This window comes from Enhydra lutris, unplaced genomic scaffold, assembly GCF_002288905.1.
Source record: "Enhydra lutris kenyoni isolate GAN:26980312 unplaced genomic scaffold, ASM228890v2 scaffoldscaffold59, whole genome shotgun sequence".
Taxonomy (NCBI): Eukaryota; Metazoa; Chordata; class Mammalia; order Carnivora; family Mustelidae; genus Enhydra; species Enhydra lutris.
Window position 1 is genome coordinate 7,172,298 of NW_019154143.1, and position 24,876 is coordinate 7,197,173.

General features: G+C 40.2%; 1 protein-coding gene across 4 annotated transcripts in view; it reads right to left on the reverse strand.

The window, feature by feature from the left end:
• The window catches only part of LOC111158430 (solute carrier family 8 member A1), a 330,022-nt gene that overhangs the window by 53,614 nt on the left and 251,532 nt on the right, over nucleotides 1–24,876 (reverse strand). For 2 of the 4 annotated variants that reach the window (XM_022520439.1, XM_022520438.1), the window contains exons 3-7: nucleotides 11,160–11,266; nucleotides 7,903–7,923; nucleotides 7,446–7,463; nucleotides 7,321–7,335; nucleotides 3,411–3,479 (exon numbers count right to left, since the gene is read on the reverse strand). In XM_022520439.1, coding sequence (XP_022376147.1) covers nucleotides 3,411–3,479; nucleotides 7,321–7,335; nucleotides 7,446–7,463; nucleotides 7,903–7,923; nucleotides 11,160–11,266 — 230 coding nt within the window. Of the gene's footprint in view, nucleotides 1–3,410; nucleotides 3,480–7,320; nucleotides 7,336–7,445; nucleotides 7,464–7,902; nucleotides 7,924–10,516; nucleotides 10,621–11,159; nucleotides 11,267–24,876 lie in introns of all 4 variants that reach the window. The other 2 variants (XM_022520442.1, XM_022520440.1) reach the window with 1 other exon arrangement.

The window sequence follows — 24,876 nt, forward strand, 5'->3', positions numbered from 1 at the left end:
CCTCCTTATCCTTCAGGCCCAGGATGCTGGAACAAGACAGACTACTTCCCCTTAGAGTCAAGTCAAATGTACTTCAGCTCAAGGAAGTATGGGTGGTATGGAAAGACCTCAGCCCTGATGTCTTTGCTTCTAGAACTTTCCAGGCAAACTGCCTGCAGTAGGACTCTGTTGACTGATGAAAACATGAGAAAGGGAGAGACTTCTAGCCCACTCTTCTTGCATTTAGCATTTAGGCATCAGCTCTGTAGGAGTCCACACCTCCCATCCCCTCCAAAGACATGGTTTCCCTCTGCTAAGGACCCTACGGTGGTGGTTCCATTTGATGCTCTAGCAAATTTTGTAGAGAACTGGTTCCTAGGCTAGTTGTTCATGGTCGGGGCCCGGAGCAGATGGGCTAGGAATACTGCTAGCATTTTGTATACCAAGTGTCAAAACCAACCCAAGGGAGAAGCAGAATGTAGTGTATTAATTAGTTTGTTAGCATGAATTCAATAGTTTCTTCCTAAAGGAATATTTTAGAATCTGCTTTTCTATCCCCAGTTTTTACAGGGCCCCAATGAAATTAGATGAAGACTAAAAATAAGTCATTTCAGACTGGCCAGAAACTGCTAAAATTTAGCAGAGGCAAAGGAGAGGTGCCAGGAAATTAATTTTAACTGTACAAGTAGTAATGTGTTTTATAGTAGGTTTGGGAAGTTATGACCCAAGAGAGGGCAAAGGGTTCCAACTTGTGTCCACAGGATTTGTCCTTGAAATTATGTGTGTGTAGCCATTGGAAGTGGGAGGCTGAGGTATGTGATGTCTTATCCACCCAGTGCTCAAATCAATCACACTGTGATTCTCATGGCTTTCTGATCCTTGAACCCAGGTTAAGGTTATTGGTAGTTTCTTAGCAGCAGGTCATATTTGAGTGTCTTTGTTCAAAACCTTGGCTGAACATGGGTGTCTTAGAGACTTACATCAAATGAATTTTTTTTCCCCCAGAACAACTGGGTTTATTATTTGAATTGCAAAGCCGCTGGGAAAGAATATTTATTATGGATTCCTTTTCTGTAGTTTACTTACAAATGGTAAGTTGCCTTAAATGGGGCTCAAGGCAATTTGGGTAGAAAACTGGGGAAATTACAAAAGAAAGGTGATATGGTAGCATTGTTTAATGCCCCATTTCACAAAATGAAATTATTTGGAACATGGTGTTAGATAAATGGACGTGGTAGTAAATGAAATCAAATCACAGTGATTAAAAAGGTTATTCCTGTTTTAACCACCTCTCAATCCTTCTGATCAGGAAGAAATGCTTAGTTTGGTGCCATTGTGTCTCTAACTAGTTCCTGACATATGCTCTATGTGTATAAAGATCCTTTATTCATTGTTCACATGGGAAGTGAGGCATAGAGATGGGACAACTTGTAGTGCAGCAAGGTGAGGGCTGAGGGAACAGGGAGGGGAAGCAGCTTGCTCTGCCTACGGGAGTCAGGGAAGGCTTCGGGAAAGAAAAAGTACTTGAAATTGGCATTGAAGCCTCCAGAGAAGCTTGCCAGGGAAAGGTGGTGCTAAGGTTGGGTAGGAGGTAGTATAGTAAGAGGGGGCATTCCATGTGGACAGAAGTCAAAGCACAAAGGCATAATGTCATGGAGGTGTCAGGGCTGTTTTCACTTAGTAAATGTCACGAGCATTTAAGAGAGAATTACAGGTAATGGAGAGGAGACAACTGGATAAATCCTATTGTTGTTCTACGATGATCCTGATAAATTACGATCTACAGTGTAGATTTTTGATCCTGGCAAAGAAGAGAGCTGGGGCTGTGTTTTAAAAAAGTGTCCTCTCTTTAGATATCTTTTATTAATTGGGGAAGTAGTTTAACACCATTTTTTCCCCTTTGGATCATCTATTATGTTTGTTTCTTTTTTACTTTGTTTTATTTTGTTTCTTGTTTTTGTTTTGTTTCCTTTTCACTTTGAATATTGGATCAAGTGCTGTCCATTTCATTTCACTCTGGCCAAGTCAGTTTCACCTCCTTAGTTATGTCCAATTGACCACATGTTGTGGTTTTCATTTTGCTTCTCAGACAGAAAATTCATTCTCTCTCTCTGTCTCTCCATACAGATACATGTATGCTTTTTTGAATTCACCATATTTAACTGAGAAGTTGATGATCAATCACAGAACATCAGGGTCTCCACTAACCAGCACAACCTAAAGACCACTGGATAATTCATACCCACTCTTAAAATCTGTATTGATAGGACATAAAACCAGCCTGTGATAAAACCACCAGTAGAGGACTTCCCTTCTTTTCAGTAATTGATTTAGCAAATGACAAATCACAGAAGCTAACAGATATGTGGGTTGTCTGAAAAAGTGGCCACTTATGCTTTCTGGCTCGGCTACTTTTTGAAGCAACAGCGCCGTGAGAGGTGAAGGGCTCAGAGGGAGAATCCCTATTAGAAAACAGAACAACCCACATGCAGATCTGCACATGAGGAGCTACTGTTGCTGTTCTCTCACGTCCTGGCAATCTTTAATCTTAACCAACAATGTCAAATTTGGAAAGGGGTACAAGGCCAGCAGTGGGACAGTCGTTCAAGGTTATTTTAATCCTTCACTCAGATCTGCACTAACAAGTCTGAGAGTAGAGACCTCTTAACAGTTTTCAGCTCCTGACTGGCCTCTCTGGTTAGAGCCTAAGGAGACTGGTTTATTAATTTCCACTAGGAATATTCTGGAACAAGTCTGCAGTCAGGTCTGGGTATCATGATTATCAATTAGGGAAGTGGGACATGAGGATGAGGAGTGGAGAAGTGTTTCTACCACCACACCCAGTGACGGTGATGGGGATGACTGAGGATTGAATATCCCTGTCGTCATCCAGACTTGGAGATGATGCCCGGCTCTAAGCTTACAGTAGATGTGGGATGGTTGTGGGATCCTCTGGTCACCTTGGCAATGTTCCCTCTGGAGAACCTCCACAGATGTACTATCATCCATGCATATGTGGCTAACATATTGCCTGGTGGCCAGAAAGGCAAGTTCTGTAAAGAAATTCAACTTGCTTTTAAAGAAACTTCATTATACTTAGAATGAAAGGCCCATGTGTGAGAAGCCAGATTTGCAAGAAATCTGGAATATATTGAGATGTGAAAGGGAGAGGTCATGGTATCCAATCTCCTCTGCAGGCCCATGGTGCTCCCTCTACCAGGCCTCCCATCCTGCGTGGATAAGCTTGTGTTTTGTGGCCGACCCACCATATTCGGAACGTCAGAAAAGCCACTGCATTATTTAGCAACATTCTAGTAGGGACAGGGGCCAAAGACTGCTACCTTAATGTCTAAAGACTTAAAGAACACTTGAAGATAGTTAGCTTCAAGCTAGTAAACTGTGGTTTTGAAGGACCATGATACAATGAGTACCTGCAATGGTGATTACAGTAGAGGGAATCGGATGTTCTCTAGCATGAACTTTCCGGAAGACAGGTTGGCCTAGTGAAAAGGACAGGCAGAAAATCAGCAGAATGGATGGTGTTGGTTTGTTGCCAGAGCTCTGTGGAATTAGTCAGCTAAACATCACACCCAGATGCACACATCACAAGCAGTGTTAGTTTGGGGGCTGAGTAGATAGAGGCCACTCCAATGGAGGCCACAAAAGTGAGCAAATAAATGGGTCAAATGTGCTATGAGCCAAACCAGGTCATGTGAGTGAACTACACACTCCTGCAGCTAGGTTCCTGCAGCCATCTGAAGTGGAGTGTCCTTGTCCTTCAAGTTACTGCTTCCAGAGGCCTCATGAAACAATGGAAAGCACTCGGTGTGATGACAGGTAACCTGGTTTTGAAGCCTACGGGTGCCAATTACATAGCCTTGAGCAGGCCACTTACCCAATTTCCCCACATGTAAACGGGGATAGTAGCCCCTGCTCCATCCATATTACAGGATTGTTGAGGGTTGAGTAACATAGCATCTGGGAACATGCTTATTTGTTTCCTGGGCATCTGAATGGGGAAGTTTCTTACTCTGGTAGGCTTTGCAAGGGTATGTCATCATCATAGCAACTGTTGGGTTACCAAGGCCTGGGGTTTCCATTAAACTTCTGGTTCAGTTGACTACCAAATCCACCTGCTGTTGGCTTCTACCAAGGAGCTACCTTCAACATATCTGAAAATTGTGAGGTTGGGACTTGGTGCCAACTCCATCAAATTCTTGCCATCTGAATTTGGGTAGAGCATTTCACTTCTCTGAGACTCAGTTTCCTCAATTGTAAATGAAGCTAAAGTTGAAGGGGATTTGTTCCTCTGCTGTAGGTACTGGAGGGATTAAAGTGTTTTAAATTTTCATACTTCGGTTTTCTTAAAAAGCCATGTACCTTGTCGAGTCTATTATATGGTGAGCATATTATAATTGGGAAAGAAACTTTTAAGGAAGTATATTGACTTTTGATATATAACTCTATGGCTGTTTGGGGAATCAGATGTGCCTCTCTTCTTTCCAAATTGAACCAGAATACTTAGTTTTATTAAACAACTCAAATTAATGTGCTCTAGTTTCCCCCTTCTGGGGTCCCCCTCATTTTTCATTTGACCAGAATACACACTGATGGCATTTGTGAAGCATCTGGGCTTTGGACTGCCAAGGGGTTAAAATGAACGTAGGAATAAAGAGATTGAAAGGGAGGAGATGAAAGTGCTGGGGTTAGGACACTCATCAAATGGCTGTGAACTTAAAGTCAAGGGGTCAGGATCTGAATCCCGGAGGGGTGATTTGGGGTGGACTGATCAATCACATCCAACCTTCATTTCCTCCCTATAAGTGAGAACAATAAAATCTTAACCCATAAGGCTGAAGATTAAATGAGATAATGAATATGAAATGCTTCACAAACTCTGATGAGCTATAATGTATAGGGGGTTATCATGTTATATGCCAAAAAGGTCAAGGGACAATGAGATCATAGGTTCCAACAAGGGCCTTTCAATGAGGCAAGGTCTAGGAGCAATATGTAAAGATTTGTAAATTCCAGAATCACCTCCAGTACTTAATGTCCACCACTAATGAAATCTCTGAAATATATTGGGCTGTGGACCAAATGACTTTTTCAATTTCCATATATCCTGCTTCAAATTTAGATTTTCACACTCAGCTGCACAAGACCACATAAAACCTGCAGGCAGAGTCTGAGGGCTAGATTAATTCTTCTCTATTGCCCCTGCATCGCAAAGCCGTGACTTCAAAGCCTCAAAATGACTTCAAAGAAAAGTTCTTTCGACTTAGAGCTGCTTTTCACTGTGTAGACCCCAGTTCTAGAACCTTCCCCAGGGCATCTATAGAGAGTGGATCTCAGGCATTCTGACCTGGATTGGGAGAAGAAGGGTGATATACACTGAGAAGAACAGGCCAAGGTAGAGATTCCCAGAGAGCTTCTGGAACATTGTCTTGTTCTAACTATCAATTTCAAGGGTTGGGAAGAGGTGGTAACCATAGAAAAACTATAATATCAAATTGAAGCCATAAGGAAGAACTTAATGAAATAAGTACATGAAATGATAGAACTCTTTGGAAGAAGGGATTCTGTTCTCTTGAAGGCAAGATGTGTCTGAGGCAGGAAATGTTGGGCATTACCGGACAGATATTCTAGAACACGATAGGAACAATTTCTGAGAAAAGAAAACTAGGATTCTGTTATTACCTAGATACTTAAAAGGGAAGATGCTTCAAGTGATAATATGGAAGAAAGGCCATCAAAGCAATATCCTGACATATTCAATAGGAAAAATAGGAAAATATCTAAATATATCAGTGCATTTTAACAAGGCATTCTATAGCCCAAGGTTTTTGGTGAAAATCTCATTATCAGGCTGCATAATGCTGAAGGTGCTGTTAGAGACTACAATATTTCTACAACAGTTGGCTTTCTTCTTTCTAATTATTTCAGAAGCCATGAAGGCTGCCTTCCCCAATTTCCACAGCCCTCAAATCTCACAAAGTTAACCAACTTATTGGGTGACAGGAACAGTGTATTTCCAAGACTTCAGTGAGTTCAAATGAGGGGTTGAGAAAAATAAGATAAATTTTTAAAAAATAAATGGAAATTCCTGCACTGGATTCAAAAATAGCATCTTCAGCAGCACACAGTCAGGGAGACTTGACCTGGGAGAGCTTTGGATGATTTTAAAAATCCTCTATGAGGACTTGTCCTGTTTAACATTTTTATCCTTTGCAGTTTCTGTGTCTCTGAGAGTCTGTGGATCGTTCTGTCATTAGATGCCGTGTCTGGAGAGAAGCGTGAGGAGCCAAGAGCCCCTGTGAAACTGCTCATTTTCAGAAAGTTCTACTTTGGACAGAATCTAGTTGGAACCACCTGATCACGAGTTTACAAGAACAGTGGTTTAATTAACCCCCAACTCCCCTACTACAGGATTGAGCAAAATTTGAATTTTGAGGAATATTTCCTTCTTCAAATGTTTTGGTTCAGCTGATGGCAGAAAAAAATAATGACAGTAGTGTTATCTGCACAATATATTGGCAAATGCTGTGGCCAGTAGGATGCCCTTGGAGACATCTTCAACCTGCAGTTTCAGACACATCACACCGACCACTTGATATTTCTCTGTCTCTCTCTAACTCTGCCTGGATGATTCCAAAAGGGTGGGGGGGAATATACTTGGAGTCAAAAGGGAGGATACTGGAAGGGGACCCCTTCTTCCTTCTGTACATGGGAAAACAGCTTTAGAGTTGTGTTAAGTAATGTGACCAACACAGGCTGGACGCCAGTTGGAATGTAAGAGTTTTAAACTCTTAGAGTGGCACTTTGGGTCCGTATAGAGCACTGTGTAATGCACTTCTAGGGGTCATGTTAATAACACTCAAACTAAAATCCTCAAAGAGGGGCTCAGACTGATGTCATGGGATGAGGGGATGGGACTGCTCTGTCCTCTGCTCACAGGGCATCACGTAGCATTAGGAGCCCGAGCCTGGTCCTGGATGTCCATCCCCACGTGTCCTCGAGGTCAGTGACTGTCTTATCTAATCTGGTACCCTGCAGCATCTGGCAGAATGCACGGCACACCATCAGTGCTATGTGAACATTTTCATATCAACCAGTATCAAAATGTGAACAGTTACACGTTCTCCATACGAATTTGCTTGTACTCAACACAACACACACATTGTTAATGTGCACAATGTTAAGTGTGTAAAATCAGCAAGAGCACACCATGTGCCACAGCTAAACGTTAACATAGGTTACATAAAATGTGGTTTGGGTTGGATTTTCCAGGGTGTTTGGGGGAAAATGAAGAACATTAAAAAAAAAAAAAATCTGTCTTACCATACAGGTACTTCCCTTCATTCAAAGCAAATAAAAATGAGAAACAATTTTTAAAAATGTAAACAACATATGGCGAAGACAGCAAAAAAAAAAAATTCAATGTCATTAGCTTTAAAAATTCATACCTGTTATTGTGAAGCCACCTAAAAAAGAAAAAAAAAAAAGAATAAATGTTACAATTTATTTAATTTATATTCTAAATAACAAATACCAGTGATATTGGACTGCCTGGCCACCCATCCAAGATACAACATCTTGCCAAACTATATTTATAATTAAGAAAAATCTGAAAACATCCATTCATGATTTAATTACTACTCATTCTTTTAAGATTATGGGACTTAGTGCACAAATTTAATTCTCGTGCTTACCTAAACAATCACTGGTCTTTAAAGAGATTGTACTAAACTAAAAATGGAATATTAACTGTCTAACCTACACAAAAATGAGGCCAATGGCCCTAGACAACAGTCTTGCCAGTCAATCAATAGATATAAAAGTCAGAAAGCTACTGTATCACCTGACATTCATGGAAAATCACCTAAAGAAATGGAAAGGAAATGGAAGAAATGAAATGCTTACCAAGCTCATTCAATAACAGGGCTGTGAAGGAAATAGACAAAGACAACACAGAATAAGAGACCAGATGAATAATGAAAGTAAGAGGAATATCAGCAGAAAGAAATCCAGGCAGATCTGATTCTAGTGGGTAGGAAGCCACCGCTAACATGGGTGCTTCCCAGGGAAATGCAGCACTGGGAATATTTTCCAATAAATAATCCCAACACAATTTTTTTGCAAATGTGTGTGACTGATTAGATACGGATACAATTCCCCTTAGCTGTTATTTCTTGGCATTTAATAAAACATTTCTACTTACTATTCTTATATAATATAGATATCTAGTTTACCAAAGAGAGTAGAAACGTTTTATGAAGTTGTTGTTAACTTCATTTGAGTAAGTCTTCCTCAGTAAATATTGCCCAGGAGCTACGAAGTCACTGAGTTCCACTGAATTCTTTTTTTTTTTTTTTTTATTCTACTGAATTCTTAAATGATGCAGAATTTCAGGTGTTATACCTTTCCTTCAACGAAAACAGATGAAACATCTTAGGAAATTCCAATCTGGCTGCCCTTCCTGAAGATGACTTTGGCCCAAGGTAAAGCTCTCCCTGAAGGTTCTATTTGCATGGTAGTTCTTGGCCATTGAAGGGACGCTTATGTTTTTTAAATTCTCAAAACCTGAATGCCAGGAATGAGCATTTATTTGTGTGTCCTTCTCTATGACTTCTGTGTGTTATAACTGGGCAATCATAATATTTCTTGAGGGAACTGACAAGGCAGGTGGTGGGGAGGGGGCATTGTATCTGTAATCTGATTTCCGGGTTATGTGCTTTACCCAGACTATACCACAGCAGTTTATTTTGGCGGAAGCTCCCTAGCTAAACATATTATATACATTTCTTTAGGAACAGTGGGGAATGCTACAATTATGTTTTCAGCCCCATTTCTCTGCTAACGGCTAGTGGCATTAGAGGATACTTTCTAAAACAAGTCAGTAATTTTATTTATAGTGACAAGAATCCACTTGGAGGGTGTGAAACCAGATAGTGCTATCAAGGAATTTTAATTTGCTTTTACATGAGGGCATATTTTACTAAAACGACAATTGAAAGAGCTGTATCCAAGATGCTCTTCCTTTAGATAGAAGACAGTGTTTTGGAGGAATACATTTAGAAGTAAGTGCTTTTTTTCCTGTATGCTAATGAGGCATTTTTGATCCCATCTTTGTAAGAAATCAGCTCTGTTTTCTAGTGTCTTTCCTTCTGCCTACTGCCTATGAAGCATATTAAATAGGCCGCATTAAAATGGGTTCCCAGTGCTCCATTCTCCATCATTCCAAATGGCTCCTGGTACCACTTGGGACATGACTAGGTCAGGGACATACACTTTTTTTCCTTTCTTTTTTCTGATAGACTCTGAAGTCACTGAGTTCTTACAAATGTGAGATTAAATTCCTCCAAATGTTGGGTCTATATAGGAATTAGTCCTATATATTCAATATTTTTCCTTATGTGTAAAAGTATAAATTTCTTATGAAGTGGTCCATTTGATCATCTTCTATGCTAGTCATCAATTGTTTGGTTGAAATGAGTAAGAGCTTTTAATGTGTAGTAAACTCATTTTACATGTATAACTACACAATCTCTTTAAAATGGCCACTATTAGAGGATAATTGTAGGAAGCCCTTGTAATAATTCAGAATAAAAAATTATCTTTGAGGGTGGTATAAAATTCTTATCCTTCCTTATCAAAAGTAGGCCATAGAAAATAGAAATAAAATCAAAGAGGACAAAGAAATTGGCTTCTTTGTTCAAATATTTTCCAAAAATATGTGAGTGCAACTCAAAAAAAAAATCTAGTTATGAGGATACTGCTGTTCATTTATTTATTTATTTATTTACTACATATGTTAGAAATTTGTCGATTCTATAAGCATCAAAACATTTCTGAGCATAAAGCTGACTAGGCCGTAAGCAAGGGTCAAATTCTTCCTGAAGGACCATATCCTTCCTACTAAAGGAAATTTGTATGACTATAGTTTCCTACATCTCGTCCCTTTTAAATGTCATTTTTGACGATATTAAAAATCTCAGGCCAAGATGAACACTAGAACGTGGATAACGCTACTCTTCAAGGACCTTGGTTCTTATTAAATATATATTTTTGGAAAACTGGGCTGTCTGAAGAAGCCTAATTACTGAATTCTTCCGGAAGTTCCTATTAGTTACCATTGGACTCATCTGTCAGGACTAGTGGGTATTAAGTTGTCTTTATCACGAACGTTCAAGGGGAGATTTAGCAGTGGGAAGTACATTCGAGAACGATCCCTGAGTCATAAATACCTGAACACAGAAATCATGCTTTTTAGATCCTCCCTTCTGAATTATAGAAATCTCTTCTAGTCTTTCTTCAGTCTGCTCTCAAAGTTAGTGGGGCATTTCCTGAAGAGAATGGGCTCTGTTTGGTGCATTTGTGAATCAGGGAAGGGAGATAAAACTGTTAAAGCTTCAAAGGAAACAAAGGATAGTAGTACTTGGAGCCGAGGAAGAGGAGAGAGTTAAGTGTGAGAGTAGGAGACACGGAGAGAGAAGAGTACAATTTCTCGCTGGTATGTCTTTGTATACTCTCACACCTTTCATTCCTCTTCTTATCCATTTTGGTTCCTCAAGCACAAGGGAGAAACTGCACTCTTTCTCATATTCCTCACGGTCAAATATTCTAATGGTAATGATCTTCCTGTGGGAACACAAGACAAAGGCAAAACAAATGGTTGGAGTCACACGCTCATGCTAGGGGTTCAACAAGCTGCATGTTACCGTGATGTTATGGAAGGGAGAACTGGCAACACATGGGCCTCACAAGTATGTAACAGGGCATGGTGGCTACTCTCAGGGGGCCCCCGTGACGTTGTCTCCTCCTTGGCCACTTTCACAAATGCTTCCTGCTTCTATGAGCTGGCAGAAAGTAGCCAGAAATCAGAGCATGGCCTCCATTTTGGCATGGCCAGCATCAGCCCCGCCCTTCCTGGAAATGGAGGCCCGGTTGACTGCTCTGAAAATTTGTCTCTCAGACCTGCCATGTGCAGAGTGGTCAGAATTGGCTGATGGAGCCCCAGGCTGGGCTGCTGTGGCCTGGGGGCAGGAGGGTGAGATCTATGCCCTGTTACATAGGTGGAGGGATGTGTGTGTTGTGAGCCACGTCTGAAGAGTGCAGGCATCCAGGGTGGCACAGGCCAGCAGAAGCTGTTGGGCTCAGCCCTGGAGCAGCTCCCCCACCTTTCTTCTCACTCATCTCCACCAGGCGGGGCTCTCCAATCTCAAGGAAGAAGGTCTTGTTTTTCTCATACTCCTCATCATCAATTACCTTGACTGAAATTGTTTTGCTGAAACAGAGAAGAATAGAAATTGACGAACAAGGGGAAGAGGAAAGAGAAGAGAACGAACATAGAGAAGAGGAAAGCAAGGTTAACAAGCTGCACTTCCAGACAAATGGCAACTGAGAAAATTCTGTACTGTGACTTTGTTCTTCCAGGAGGGGTATGGGATAGTTCTGAAAGATTGGAGAGGTCACCCAATGCACAGCTCCCCTGCCCAAGGCCATGGGATGATTTTAGGCACTCAGGACTCACGGGTTTATCATCACCAGCAGAAGGAAAAGCAGAACACAGATCACAATAATAAGAAAAGAAAAATATATTTATTTGGTAAATGCTTTAACGGTAGGATCGTCTGAGCCGTGCCCTGGAATTCATTCATTTAGAACAAATAAGTAAAACACATCAAAATATCAACAGAGGTTATCTGTGAGTGATAGGCTGATTGGTCCTTTTTTGGGGACTTCATTCTCTTTACTCTATTTCCAAACATAATATTTTTGTAATAAACTGTTATTAAAGTAATAAATATATAAGACCATCACCAAATAAAATCAAACTCTTTTATCTTACCCCACCCAATGTCCTAGAATCGAACTCTTATTCAGGCTCGTCAGATTTTCCACCTAGGTCACAAGGGGAAAATGTTCATGTTTTATTTGTCTTTCTAAAGATGGAAGCTGAGGCCTCCCAATAGCTGTTTTGAAAGGTGGGGGATGGGAGTCATGATGCTATACTGATTCTCATCCTTCCAAAGCTGAGTTTCAACTTTGACAAAATATACCATTTACACCACTTTCAAACTCCACCCATACACCAAGGCATTCAGTTAAGAAGTTTTCCCATAATCCATCTGTTAGCACTTCTAGCTTTAGGGTCCTCTGATGGTGAGTGACTGGCAGACTGTAGGACAAATGCAAATATTATGCAAATCTTAATTTCCCATAAACCTGATGACGGAAGATATATCTAATGTTACCTTCTAATTAATAAAGGCTTAATCACTTCCTGTATTACCACATATTCAGAGCCCCCTAAACCCTTGTTTGTCCTTGAAAAAAATTTTTTTCCAGTAATACTGGCCAAGAACATTTCTGACTAAGGTTTTTTGAAACAATGAGTTTACACAGATGCATAGTTTTAAAGTCACGGACATTGTTTAGTTTTGGTGGAATTTTCTACGTCTTCTGGAAGGAAATTAGTTTGTAACTTTTTTTTTCTTTTTTTGAAGAGAGGTAGAGGTGGGTGGGAAGGGATAGAGGGGAGGAAGAGAGGATCTTAAGTGGGCTCCATCCTGAGATCATGACCTGAGCCAAAATCCAGAGCTGGACACCTAGCTCACTGAGTCACCCAGGTGCCACCGCCCTTTTTTAAAATTATTGATCAAAACCACCAAGTTTTATTTCTACCCACATATGCCAAAGAGCATCAGTGTTCTTTCCTAGTATGAAGGAGAAGAAAGGTAGAAGTTTCTTACAATTCTCTAAATTTCCTAGCCCCTAATGCTAAATGCTTTAGTCTTGCTTTCTTGGGTTAACGTGTGGAAATGAGATCAGATGACTGGTTCTGGTCCTTTGGAGCCCCATAACCAGCTCTCTGCTCCTCAGCTTACAAATATCCCCACATGATGCTCATATCTAATTTCTCTTTACTAAGGAGTTGGGGCTCATGACAGTGCTTTTTCTTTTTTTTTTTTTAAAAGATTTTATTTATTTATTTGACAGAGATCACAAGTAGGCAGAGGCAGGCAGAGAGAGAGGAGGAAGCATGTTCCCTGCTGAGCAGAGAGCCCAATGCGGGGCTCAATCCCAGGACCCTGGGACCATGACCTGAGCTGAAGGCAGAGGCTTTAACCCACTGAGCCACCCAGGTGCCCCAAGTTTTCTTTCTTTAGATTGACAAATTAATCCAAACAAGACTGGAACACAGCGTAGACACAGCGTTTCATCCCATGACAACTCTTATGCTCTTACTGCCCCATTAAGAAACAAATAGAAAACCTGATGTCATGCAATTTTCAACTACCATAATTATGAAGAAGATAATGAGAGCTTTTCATCTGATTTTTTTACACATCTCTCTAAAGTTGAATAGTGTACTATAAAAATGATGTTTTCTGGAAACTAGCAAAGCAGTTACAAATCTTATAACACTAAATAATTTCTCAGTGTAGCTAAAGTTTCTATGGAAATCCATCTTGGTTCCATTTCTAAGGGGGAGAAAAGGATTTGATTAAGAGAGATCAGTTTATTGAGTGAAAAAAGGCAGGTTGTTCCTTTTTTTTCTTTTTTTTCTTTTTTTTTTTTTTGCAGTGCTTTTCTTTTGGTAATCCTAAACCAATATCTATACTTGACTTCTCAGTCTCTCTCTCTCATCTGATGGGTCTCAAAAGACCTGAACACCTTCCAACATTCTACCAAGGAGTTCGTAGGTCTGGTGGTGACTCAGACAGATGGTGCAAAAGGAAAGAAGGAGGTGGGGCTTTATTAGTGGAGGTGAAAAAAAACCTTTAAAATACATTCTGACCGCTCCTCAGTAAGCCAAAGTAATCTGGACCTCTTCTTTATTTCAGTCTCAATTTGCCCTTCTGTGGTTTCTTTTTCTCAAGACTGCCCTTAATATTAGGAGAAGTGAGAAAAAGATGAGTTTGAAAAGAGAAGAGACTCTCCTTTTAAATCCCTATGCAAAAGATTTTAGTGAGGATTTCAAATATTTAGATACTGCAATGCCTGTTTTAAAAATTATTATTAAAAAAATTAAACTCACTTTAGGCATACTGAGAGGTCACTGGACCTATGAGCACTTTACATTTCTTTCTTTTTTTTTTTTTAAGATTTTATTTATTTATTTGACAGAGTAGGCAGAGAGAGAGAAGGGGAAGCAGACTCCCCGCTGAGCAGAGAGCCTGATGTGGGGCTCGATCCCAGGACCCTGAGATAGCAGGCTCCCCGCTGAGCAGAGAGCCTGATGTAGGTCTCGATCCCAGGACCCTGAGATCATGACCTGAGCGGAAGGCAGAGGCTTAACCCACTGAGCCACCCAGGCACCCCCACTTTACATTTCTTAATTCACCTGTCTTCGTAACAGCCCTAGAAGGAAATTCTGCTACTTACCATTCACAGAGGAAACAATGACTCAGAGAAGTTAAAAAACTCCCAAGGTCACAAAGGGAGACTCCTGTAACTGGCTCCAAAGACTGATACCTTCAATTATATAACCCACAAAGTTCCTTATTCATTCAGCTGTGCAGTATTTTTATGATCACTTTAAAGGATCTGGATCATTATTTTAAATTAATATAAAGGTTTATTGTTTTATCTTTATGTTAATAAGGACTGCTTAGATTAGCAATGATAGAATTTCAACTCTATTTTTAAAAGGAGAGGAGCACATCTATTTTATGATGGCTGTCCTAAAAAGTTGAATCCTTGAGGAGACAGAGGTCCTATCAGAAGTAATTGAAAAGTGCCATGAGTATGTAGGGACTCGGCAATTCTGGAAACTTTGAGCCACCAACCAGTAGCTTTGGTCTCATGCGGAGGTGGGTGGGTGCTTATTAGAACTGCAGAATCTCAGGGGCCATGCCAGACCCTCCAAATCGTATCTATATATTAACAAGATACCAGGATGATGCTATGCATGTGAAAGTTTCAGAAGCATGGATCTAGAGAGGACAATGTGTTCTTTTATTAAGTCAGAGAATGAACTGAAAGCTGGGCTTGTGTTTTGGGAGGGACTGTCTGCCCATTAGAATCACATCTGGAGCTCAGCAAACTTTGAGTGTGGGACAAGACCCACTCAAAACCAGTGACCTCAAGCTCTCTGGTTGTAGGGCCCCAACATGAATAAAGTTTTTAAACGTTTTTTTGGGTGGTTCCAGTATGCAGCAGGGACTGGCAGCTGGCTAATTAATGGAGGGCAGGAATGTATGTCTGATGTTTCAAAGAATGTATTAAATAAAGAACAGATAGAATTGTGAGAAATTCAGAGCAAAACTAAATTTCAGATCTAATTAGCAATCCTGACTGAAACATGGGAGAACCATTTTGCTTTGTTCTTCACCATTGTTTTTTCTGGATTATGTAGAGTATTTAACATTTTGTTTTCTCCTCTGAGGAAAGGCTGGTCTCCCCGGGCCACCTTCATAGTGCAGGTGAGAAAACACTTTTAGCTTTCAGGCAGCAAAGTTTACACTCACACAGAGTGATTTCCTTCCCCACAAAGTGATAGGAAGTCTGGTGATAGGCTTTTACACAATGGAAGTTCTATTTGGAAAGTAGAAAACCTAAGGATTTCAACTGCCACAGAAGACAGTAAAGCCTCATCCTGCTCTCAGAGAGTTTCTAAGCCATGTCAGTGAAAGGCCACGTTTGTGGAACTGGAAATTTTCCCCATCATGGCCACCACACTTAGACTCAAGAAAGCAATGACTCAGGATTGATCACACATGAAGGCAAAAGACCTGGCAACTTCTCTGACCACAGAGTGATGTCATCAGGTAAGGCAAATTTGAAATCTCACCCCCAGTACACCTGGTATTAAAATAGAATAAACTCTTAATACTCAAAAAAACGAGCCAACTTAAAAATGGGCCAAAGATCTGAATAGATGCTTTGCCAAAGAAGATCAACAAATAGCCAATATGCATGTGAACAGATGCTCCACATCGTTCGTTATCGGAGAAATGCAAATGAGAACCACAATGAGATACCAATGCAAACCCTCTAAGATGGCTAGAATCAAAAAGACAGATAATAACAAGTATTGTAGAGAACATAGAGCGATGAGAACTCTCCTACACTGCTGGTCGGAATGTAACATGTTGCAGCTGCTTTGGAAAAACCTAGCAGTTCCTCAGAAATGTAAAGACAGAGGGACCTTATCACCCAACAATTCCACTTCTAGGTATATAAGAGATTTAAAAACATACGCCCACATACAAGCTTGTACTGAATATTCATTGCAGCGTCATTCAGAAGAACCCCAAAGTGGGAACGACCTAAATAGCCACTGACTAATGAATGAATAAACACAATATGGTCTGTCTACACAACGGAATATTATTCAACAATAAAAAGAAAGGAGATTTTGACACATGTTACTAAAGGATAGCAGCACATGCCACCCCAAAATATGCCATTTTGGTATAATGATAATTTGGAGCTATAGGCACTTGAAAAACAGCAGATGCAGGGTGAGCCTTTATCTGAACTCCTCTATCTGCCTAAACACCGATGCTCCAAAATGATCTCCATTGTTACAATTTCCCTCCCTGGGAATGTCATCAGCCATTATTACAGGAGAGGAGACTAGAAGTAGATGCCACATCCTGACAAACTTTTGTCACAGATTGTCATACCTCCCATCTGTTCTTCCAAGGATCTCTTAATCTTTTCCCCAAATCATCTACTTTCCCCCAAGAGGCCTTCATCCCCCACCTCATTCCCTCCTAAGGTGGTATTTAAGCCTACATTTCAGCTACCTTCAAGAGTGACTAATTTTTCCCTGGGTGTGTCTCATGTATGCATGAGGTGTACATGTTAATAAATTGGGGGGGGTTCCTCTTGTTTATCTGTTTTTTATTACATGATCTCAGCTATGAACTCAAAAAGGTAGAAGAAAATTTACGTTTCCTCCCCCACACTTCAACATGGATGAACCTTGAAAACATTACATTGAATGGAAGAAGCCAGCCACAAAAGTTCTCATGCTATATAATTTCATTTACATGAAAAGTCCAGAACAGGCAAATCCACAAAGACAGAAAGTAGCTTAGTCGGGGCGGGGGTGGGTAAATGGGTCGTGATGATCAATGGATATGTGTTTTCCTTTGGGGGTGATGAAAATGTTCTACAGTTGACTGTAGCAATAGTTACACAATTCCAGAAGTACACTAAAACTCATTGAATAGCTTATTTTAATTAAGCGAATCTATGACATATGAATTATATCTTAACAAAGCTTTAAAAAAAAAAAAAAAAAGCAAGCTTCAGCATCCAGTCCTTAGAAAGAACTGTTTCTTGGGTGAGAAAATGTGATGAGAACATTTTAGGTTTTTTGGTATGGAGTTAAAAAGTTTGTCAGCCCTACCAAACAGAAAACCAGAGGACCATATGCCCCAGACAGGGAAAGCCACGGGCCCCAAAGCTAAGTGCTCAGCCTGTCAACTCTGCTGGCCTCAATCCATCCCTTGTCCCAGGTTCCCTGCAGAATCGGTCCTTCCAGGACCGAGGGCTACAGATGTCGTACTTAAACACGCTAAACATTTCTGGTGGCTCTGACCTCAGACCTAGCTTCCTTGGCCTGAATGTTATGGAGTATGTCAGAAGTGGCATTTCCTTCATGGCATTTGTTTAAGAAGAAAAGGAGAGGACTAAAATCCTAGGTCATGCTGCTGCCCCTCACAGAGTCCCCAGCTCTGTTCATATCACGTCGGGCATTATCCAGCACCCTCGCTGGCATGGATTTCTCTTGGCCTACGAGGAACTATGGGCTCGCTGTGGATTACCTTTTTATCCCTTGGTTTACATCCTGGACCATTTTCAGCTTTTTTTTTTTTTTTTTCCCCTTCAAAAATTGGTTTGATGACTGACTTGGGGATTTGGAGTTAGGGAAAGAAAGGGGCATTCAGAAAAGACCCAGGCATGCAATCTCATTTTCTGTAAGCAACCCAAATCAACTCCTCTGTCCAATGAACATTCCAAATAGGATAAACAGTCTGCTAGTCACATTATTTCTAATAACATTTTCCCATCATTTTTAGCTTAGGAGAAACTTTGGGCATGGACTAGCTTGGGAATTTGCTCAAGATCCCATGTTAAGATGGGTCATAGAGAAGGGACCAGGCCATGACTCAGCTCTTGTGTCCTTTGATGACATGTCGGGAGCATCAGACCGGGACGCAGATTACCCAAATTCCTCTGTTGGTTCTGCCACTGTCTAGCTGAGAGTTTTAGACCAGTTCTTGCATCTTTCCAAACCTAAGTGTTATCATCTATCAAATGGGGATAATACAACTCACTTCACAGTGATTGTGATGATCAAATCACGGGTGTCATCATTCATTAGCTGTAGATGATACAACTTCACAGGGTGTTGCCAAGATCAAATAATTCAATGCAGGCCAAATAATTTTGCAAAGGACTGTAAGATGTTAGGAACAGTTGTTATTATTCGTTGAAAAGGAGTGGTTTGTTCTGTAGTTCTTATTTGCCTGTTCACCTAGCCACCAAAAGGGGCAGTTGGCAGATGGTGGAGGTGGGTGTCAGGAAATATTTGATGGAGCGATGGGCCATAGCTCAAGTTCACTCTCATATGTAGCTTGGCATCACATCCCATATAACGGGCAAGGACGGGCCCCTAAACTCAGAGAAACAAGCACAAGGGCTACTGTTCAGCGTCTCAGGCCCAGCTTGGTGAGGTCCCGTTTGACCACTAATTACAGCTAATTACACAGAAGGGACTGAAATCCTCCTTTTCCTGGAGCTCCTGCTATGAAGCAGAGCCTGACGAACAGGGGTAGTACTATTCTGTAATTTAAATAGACTCTGAGGTTGAGAGCTGCTAAAGTAGCTAAACCAAAGTAATTCTCCAGGAGGCCTTGTCATCCATGCACCGAGCTCTATATTATCAAGTGGTAATTGAAATGACTGCTTCAAGCAAGGCAAAAGGCAGGGACAACTAAAATCCTGCTGTTCTCTGGTGATACCAGGAGAATGGTACAGAGCACTGGAGAGGGGCTTTGCCAATAGAACCTTGCTCTATTCTCTTTTCTTCTGCTTACTTTTGTAACTGAAAGGCCACCAATTTATTTTTTCCAAATGCAAAATGGGAGCCAATGCAATTCATTTTTGATCTCTCTCCCTTTAGCATTGTCAGCTTTAGTCTCAAAAGAAAAACCTGGGAGCTACCTTCCTGTTCCTAGAAGACCTGCCTGGTTGACCAGTTGACAGAGACCCTGCAGGGATCCTGGAGTTATTGTTCCAATGAAGTATCTGCTAACAATTGTCGTGTCCCCCAAGGTTCTATTCAATTATGGCAGGCTAGTGGGAAAGCCACATGAGTAGAGTGTTTCAGAGAAAATGATACTAATGTGTTAAAAAGTGACCATCATTTTGTGATATATAAAATCTACACCTGATTATTGCTCCACTCTTCTGCAGTCTTCAGGAGGGTAGAGTCTAAAATCCTGGGTTTGTTACCTAAGTGTACATGCTGAGACAACTTGCCAACCTAGTGAGAAATAAAGTGGATCAAGCATTGGACCTCATGCTGAATACAGATCTTTGTCTAGATTTTTAAGAACTGTTTCATAATATTAGCATTGTGCCAGTTCCATGAGAGAGAGAGAGACTTTTAACCAAACGCTGGAGGGTTCTCATCATCTCCTAACAGCTTTTTTAACTAGTCAGCACTACCCAATTGTCTATAGAGATCTTTGCTGTCCTCCTTAAAGGGAACGAGAAAGGTCAAATTCTCTAGAAAACATGGTTTTGACAATCCCTCAAAGGTGAGGATAAACGTTGACTACTTTGTGTGGCATCAAGTATCTTTTCTTTAACCTGAACACAAACATCTTTGGTTCAGTTTTAGAAACTTCTGTGAAGTCCTCAATTTGCCACTGCCCTTTGTAAAAATTTGGAATTCAGTGGAATTGATGCTATTGAATTGCAAAGAAGCTTTCGGTTTCCCATCCTTTCCTTTTCTTTCTTTCTTTCTTTCTTTTTTTTTTTTTTAAAGATTTTATTTATTTATTTGACAGACAGAGATCACAAGTAGGCAGAGAGGCAGGCAGAGAGAGAGAGATAGAGAGGGAAGCAGGCTCCCCACTGAGCAGAGAGCCCGATGCGGGGCTCGATCCCAGGACCCTGGGATCATGACCTGAGCGGAAGGCAGAGGCTTTAACCCATTGAGCCACCCAGGCGCCCCCCACCCATCCTTTTCAAAAGCTCTCTTCATTCCTGGGTTTTACTGAACTCTCTCCAGAGATCATTTCTGCATTTGGACCTTCCTCCTTTGTCAAGATTCTTTGTTCAAAGTGGAGTACCCTTGGAAGACGGTGGAAAAATTTCACTCCTAGAATGTTACAGAACAGCAGATAGTGTATGCTGAAAGCATCTCTATCTGAGAAAGGCCAGCTTTAAAAATAGAACACCAACAAATAAAGCCAGGCTTTCTTCAGTTTTTTTTTTTTTTTAATTTACATTCTCTCTTTTCCTTCCTCCCCTTCCTTTCTCAATGGCCACGATATATTCAATGGCAAATCAGTCTCTCTCTGCATACATTCATAGAAAATACTCTAAAAGTCAAGATGTCGGGGTGTCAGGGTGGCTCAGTGGGTTAAAGCCTCTGCCTTCGGCTCAGGTCATGATCCCAGGGTCCTGGGATCGAGCCCCGCATCGGGCTCTCTGCTCAGTGGGGAGCCTGCTTCCCTCTCTATCTCTCTCTCTCTGCCTGCCTCTCTGCCTACTTGTGATCTCTGTCAAATAATTAAAATCTTAAAAAAAAAAAGACAAGATGCCACTTACTTTTCTTGAATAGAGCCAAATGAAATCAGTAATTAGGGAATTGTTGCTGAGTTTTATATTTCACATTTCTGATGCTTGTCTAACATTTTATTGCTATTTTACATTAGATTAAGCAATCAGTCCTTAGACGTTCATACTATATATTCTATAACTGTGTTTTGATTTTAGTTTTGCATTTCACAATGGGAGGCTTATGGTTTACAAAAAATCAAAAACAGCAAATAATAATATTTATTGACTACCTACTCAGTGGGGTGTAATGTTAGAAATGCAGATTGGGCTCAGGTTTGTTTATACTGAAGATATCATGTAAGGAACTCTCCAGAAATTCTATTCTGATGTTCGTTTATTTTCCCCCAAAATAATATAATTATTAAGGGGAATCAGGACTCTGCGACCCTGTCTATGGCTCTGAGTCATTGTCATTTCACAATATGGGTAGAGAAAATGACCTCCCAAGATGCTTTCTTAAAAAAAGGAATCAGATTGCAAAATTCTTCCTCTGCCATTTACTAGTTGCACCTGTGTGAATTACTTATTCTTTCTAAGGCTAGAGCTCCTGCTCTGTAAAGTGGTTAAAATGATGGTATTTCTTTCCACTGGTTGCCACAAACAGTAATTATGATAATACATACAAAATGCTTAACACAGAGGTTGGCGTATACTAAGCACTAAATGATATTAGCTATTTCTATTATGGCCATGACCAATATTGTTTCAAGTTAAGAACTGGGACTTTTGGGAAGGAATTGCCTATAACTCTTGCAAGAGGCTTAATCTATGCCTTAATTTTCACCTCTTTAAAAATGGAATAATTAGATCTATATTATAAGGTTGTTGAGAGGATTAGAAAGGAAAACAAAATCGTAAGCAATCAATAAGTGATGGCTATCAAAATCATTATTAAGGAGAGCAAAGAGAACTAAAGTATTTCAGTGAAGCTTAGTTACTGGCATGAAGGGGTAGCTTAGTAGAATTGGTAATACAGTCCTTTTTTTAAAAAAAAAAAATCAAATTTTCAGTGTCCATCTTTGGCTTTTGCTTTCCCCAGCAATCTAAGAAAAAAAAAAACAAAAAAAAAAACCAAAAAAAAAACTTGATTCTGACCAGAATTCTGTCCTTATTCATGTGAAATATCAGCAAGCCTGTATTTCATGGGTTCGTTTTTCACCAAATACAGCTAAAATAATCTGACTTGCTTTCAGATAATTTGCAGTTATTTCTCTTAAATTGCTTTTCCTGCTTATTAAAATAATCCTTGTTCACTGTTGAGAATTTGACAAATGCAGAAATGAAAAAAATTAAAATCTCCCATAAGGTTACCACTAGAGATCACCATTTAACATTTAAAAATGTTTAAAAATGTTCGCTTTTGGCTTTTAAAATATACAGCTACGGAATTTGGACTACGTTGTGGTTGTGTATGTGTAAATAAAATTCGGTGTCAAGATTTTTCACCTAATGTATCTTGAACATTTCCTGGGGCACAATTTTTTTTAAGCCTTTCCTTTAGAATGGCACAATTTATTCCATGCAATGTCTTTACAATAATGTAATTAACTCTTTATGAATGGATTGCGAGTCGTTTTTCTCTTGGCTGTCCTTATCCGTCTAGACTGATCTCTATTTTATAGGGGGAAATAAATAAAACAAGCCAAAAATATTATGAACTTTTGATGCTTTCTTGTGGTTATTTTCCCCGCAATCTTCCTTACATGCATGGGTCCCACTCTGGACTCCTACTGTAGGTGGTAATCTTCCTCAGCTCCGTCTTCTGTTAGCCTTCTTTGAGGTTCTTGTCTGAATTCTGCCCCTTAGAAAATTTGTACATCCATTTTTAAACAGGGAAAGTCTCTTCTCACTCATTACTAACCGTCTGGCTAGTTTTGCTGGAAAATTTTTTCAGGAATCATCTGCCGATGTTGTTTCCCTAGAATGCCACTCTGGCTATCTCACTAAGCTCCTGTTCGTTCCGTAGCAAATAATTCCTCATGCTAAATCACTCACAAATACCCACGCTCATGCCCTTCTCCTAATCACCCACTCCCTTTTGTCATCAAAATAGCATTAGTCATTTTCTACTCAAATTCAGTCCTTGCCTTCACAAACACCCCACCCTCCAGCCTAGAAGCACAGTCTTCCAATCCTCTATCACAGAAATCTCCCTCTTTACCTCTTAGGATACAGGTGAGCAAACACACGCACGGCCATTGGCCAACACCTCAATACTAGATAACAGAGTCAGGATTAAAATTCATCCCCAGACTTTCAGTCCACATCTGGTATTTGTTTATTCTGTTATTATCCTAGTGTTTTTCTTCTCTGGTGCTGCTGGAATCTGATTCACCCCTCTAGAGAAAATCTTTCCTTCTCTCCTCTCTTTTTAATGAAGTAAACGCTGATGCTAGTAACAAAAGGAAATGCATGATTTTCTTTGTTAACTCCCTGCATTTTTGTCATTGTCTGTTATGCCGGTGATGGCTTTATAAAGTACATGGCCCATAGGAAGCATGGACTTCCTTTAGTAAGGAGGGCTGTGTACAACCATGACCTGGTGAGTCTGTGATGGGAAGACGGTCTGCAAATCCACAGAAACACAAAGTGAAGGAGAAATCAAAACCAACCTGTGGTCTTAATTATATCTCAGGTCTCCTGGGCCCTCATCGGTAGCAGTTGTGCATCTTGGCTTTTTTCTCAATTTCCTTCCTTCTTCTACCAGAGTCATGGTGTACCCCTAATAATCACTAGATAAGGAACCTGAAGATCTCTTTGTACTGAGATGAGAATGCCTAATAATGATGTGTAATATTTTTCCACTTAAAGAAGATAGTTCAATTCTAAAGGGACCCCATTTTCTTCAATCAAAGAGAACAACTATGGAAGGCATGGGCTTTGCAGCAAACTGGTGAGATGTAAATGCTCGGAACCGTCTGCCTCTGTGTGGCAAAGTCCCTCCTTGGTGTCTAATCCAACCAGGCAAAAATTAAAAATGATAGAAACCATGAATCAATTATTACCAACAAAGTATCAAGGGCCTCAGTATGCCCCCCTGCTTTGCGCTGCTGCTTTCCACGCTGTGCAAAACACAATGATTCACTGGCTGTGGACTCTCGCTGAACTTTTCGGAGGAGTGCTTATTTGGATGTTTAAATGTCTTTCAGGTATTTCACTTGGTTCGGAACTGCTCCTCACAGTTATCATTTTGGAGCTCATATTCTTAACAGAAGGGACCCAAGGCACTTGATAGGTAATCATCGCAAGAGAAAATCAGCAAGAAGACAATTTAGCCTCCTATTGATGCCAGCAATTTAAAGCTTAAAGTCAAAATTAACCAAAAGCAGAATAGGATCTATTGGCTTTAAACTGAAAATGTGTTTTGCCTTTTCCCCTTTTATGCTTTTTATTTGTAATGGAAGTTTTCCCTAGTTAGATTCCCCAGAACCTGAACAGGTTTGCACAATGCAAATAATGCTATTGTTTAACAAAATTGAACCACTAGACCAAACACAGTGAGAAAGCACTTGGTGAGCAAATCTTGGATTAATTACAGGGCTTCTGGTGAGATGCATTTAAAAATGCCCATTGATTTTAGGAAGAAATTTGTAAATAGGATTTTCCATTTTTTTTCCATTTTTTATTTTGTGAAGGATGGTATGTGGTTCACGGTTAGTGCTCAAAAAGCAAATCCTGACCATTATTTCACCTTTTGACCTAGGCGTAATCTTCTTAAAGGGAAAGGTTATTGTTGTTATGATTTGTGCTATTTGACAAATTCTCCAGAAAGTCTGCACTTTTGTTCAGAGTCTGGTAGGTGGAGGGGACATATGATTTCTAGACCGACGCTGGCGGCATTGACGGATTTACAGCTGTTAACTGCAAATATATATGTCTCTAGGAATGCATCCATTTCTTCCAGATTGTCAAATTTGTTGGCGTAGAGTTGCTCATAGTATGTTCTTATAATTGTCTGTATTTCTTTGGTGTTCGTTGTGATATCTCCTCTTTCATTCATGATTTTATTTATTTGGGTCCTTTCTCTTTTCTTTTTGATAAGTCTGGCCAGGGGTTTATCGATCTTATTAATTCTTTCAA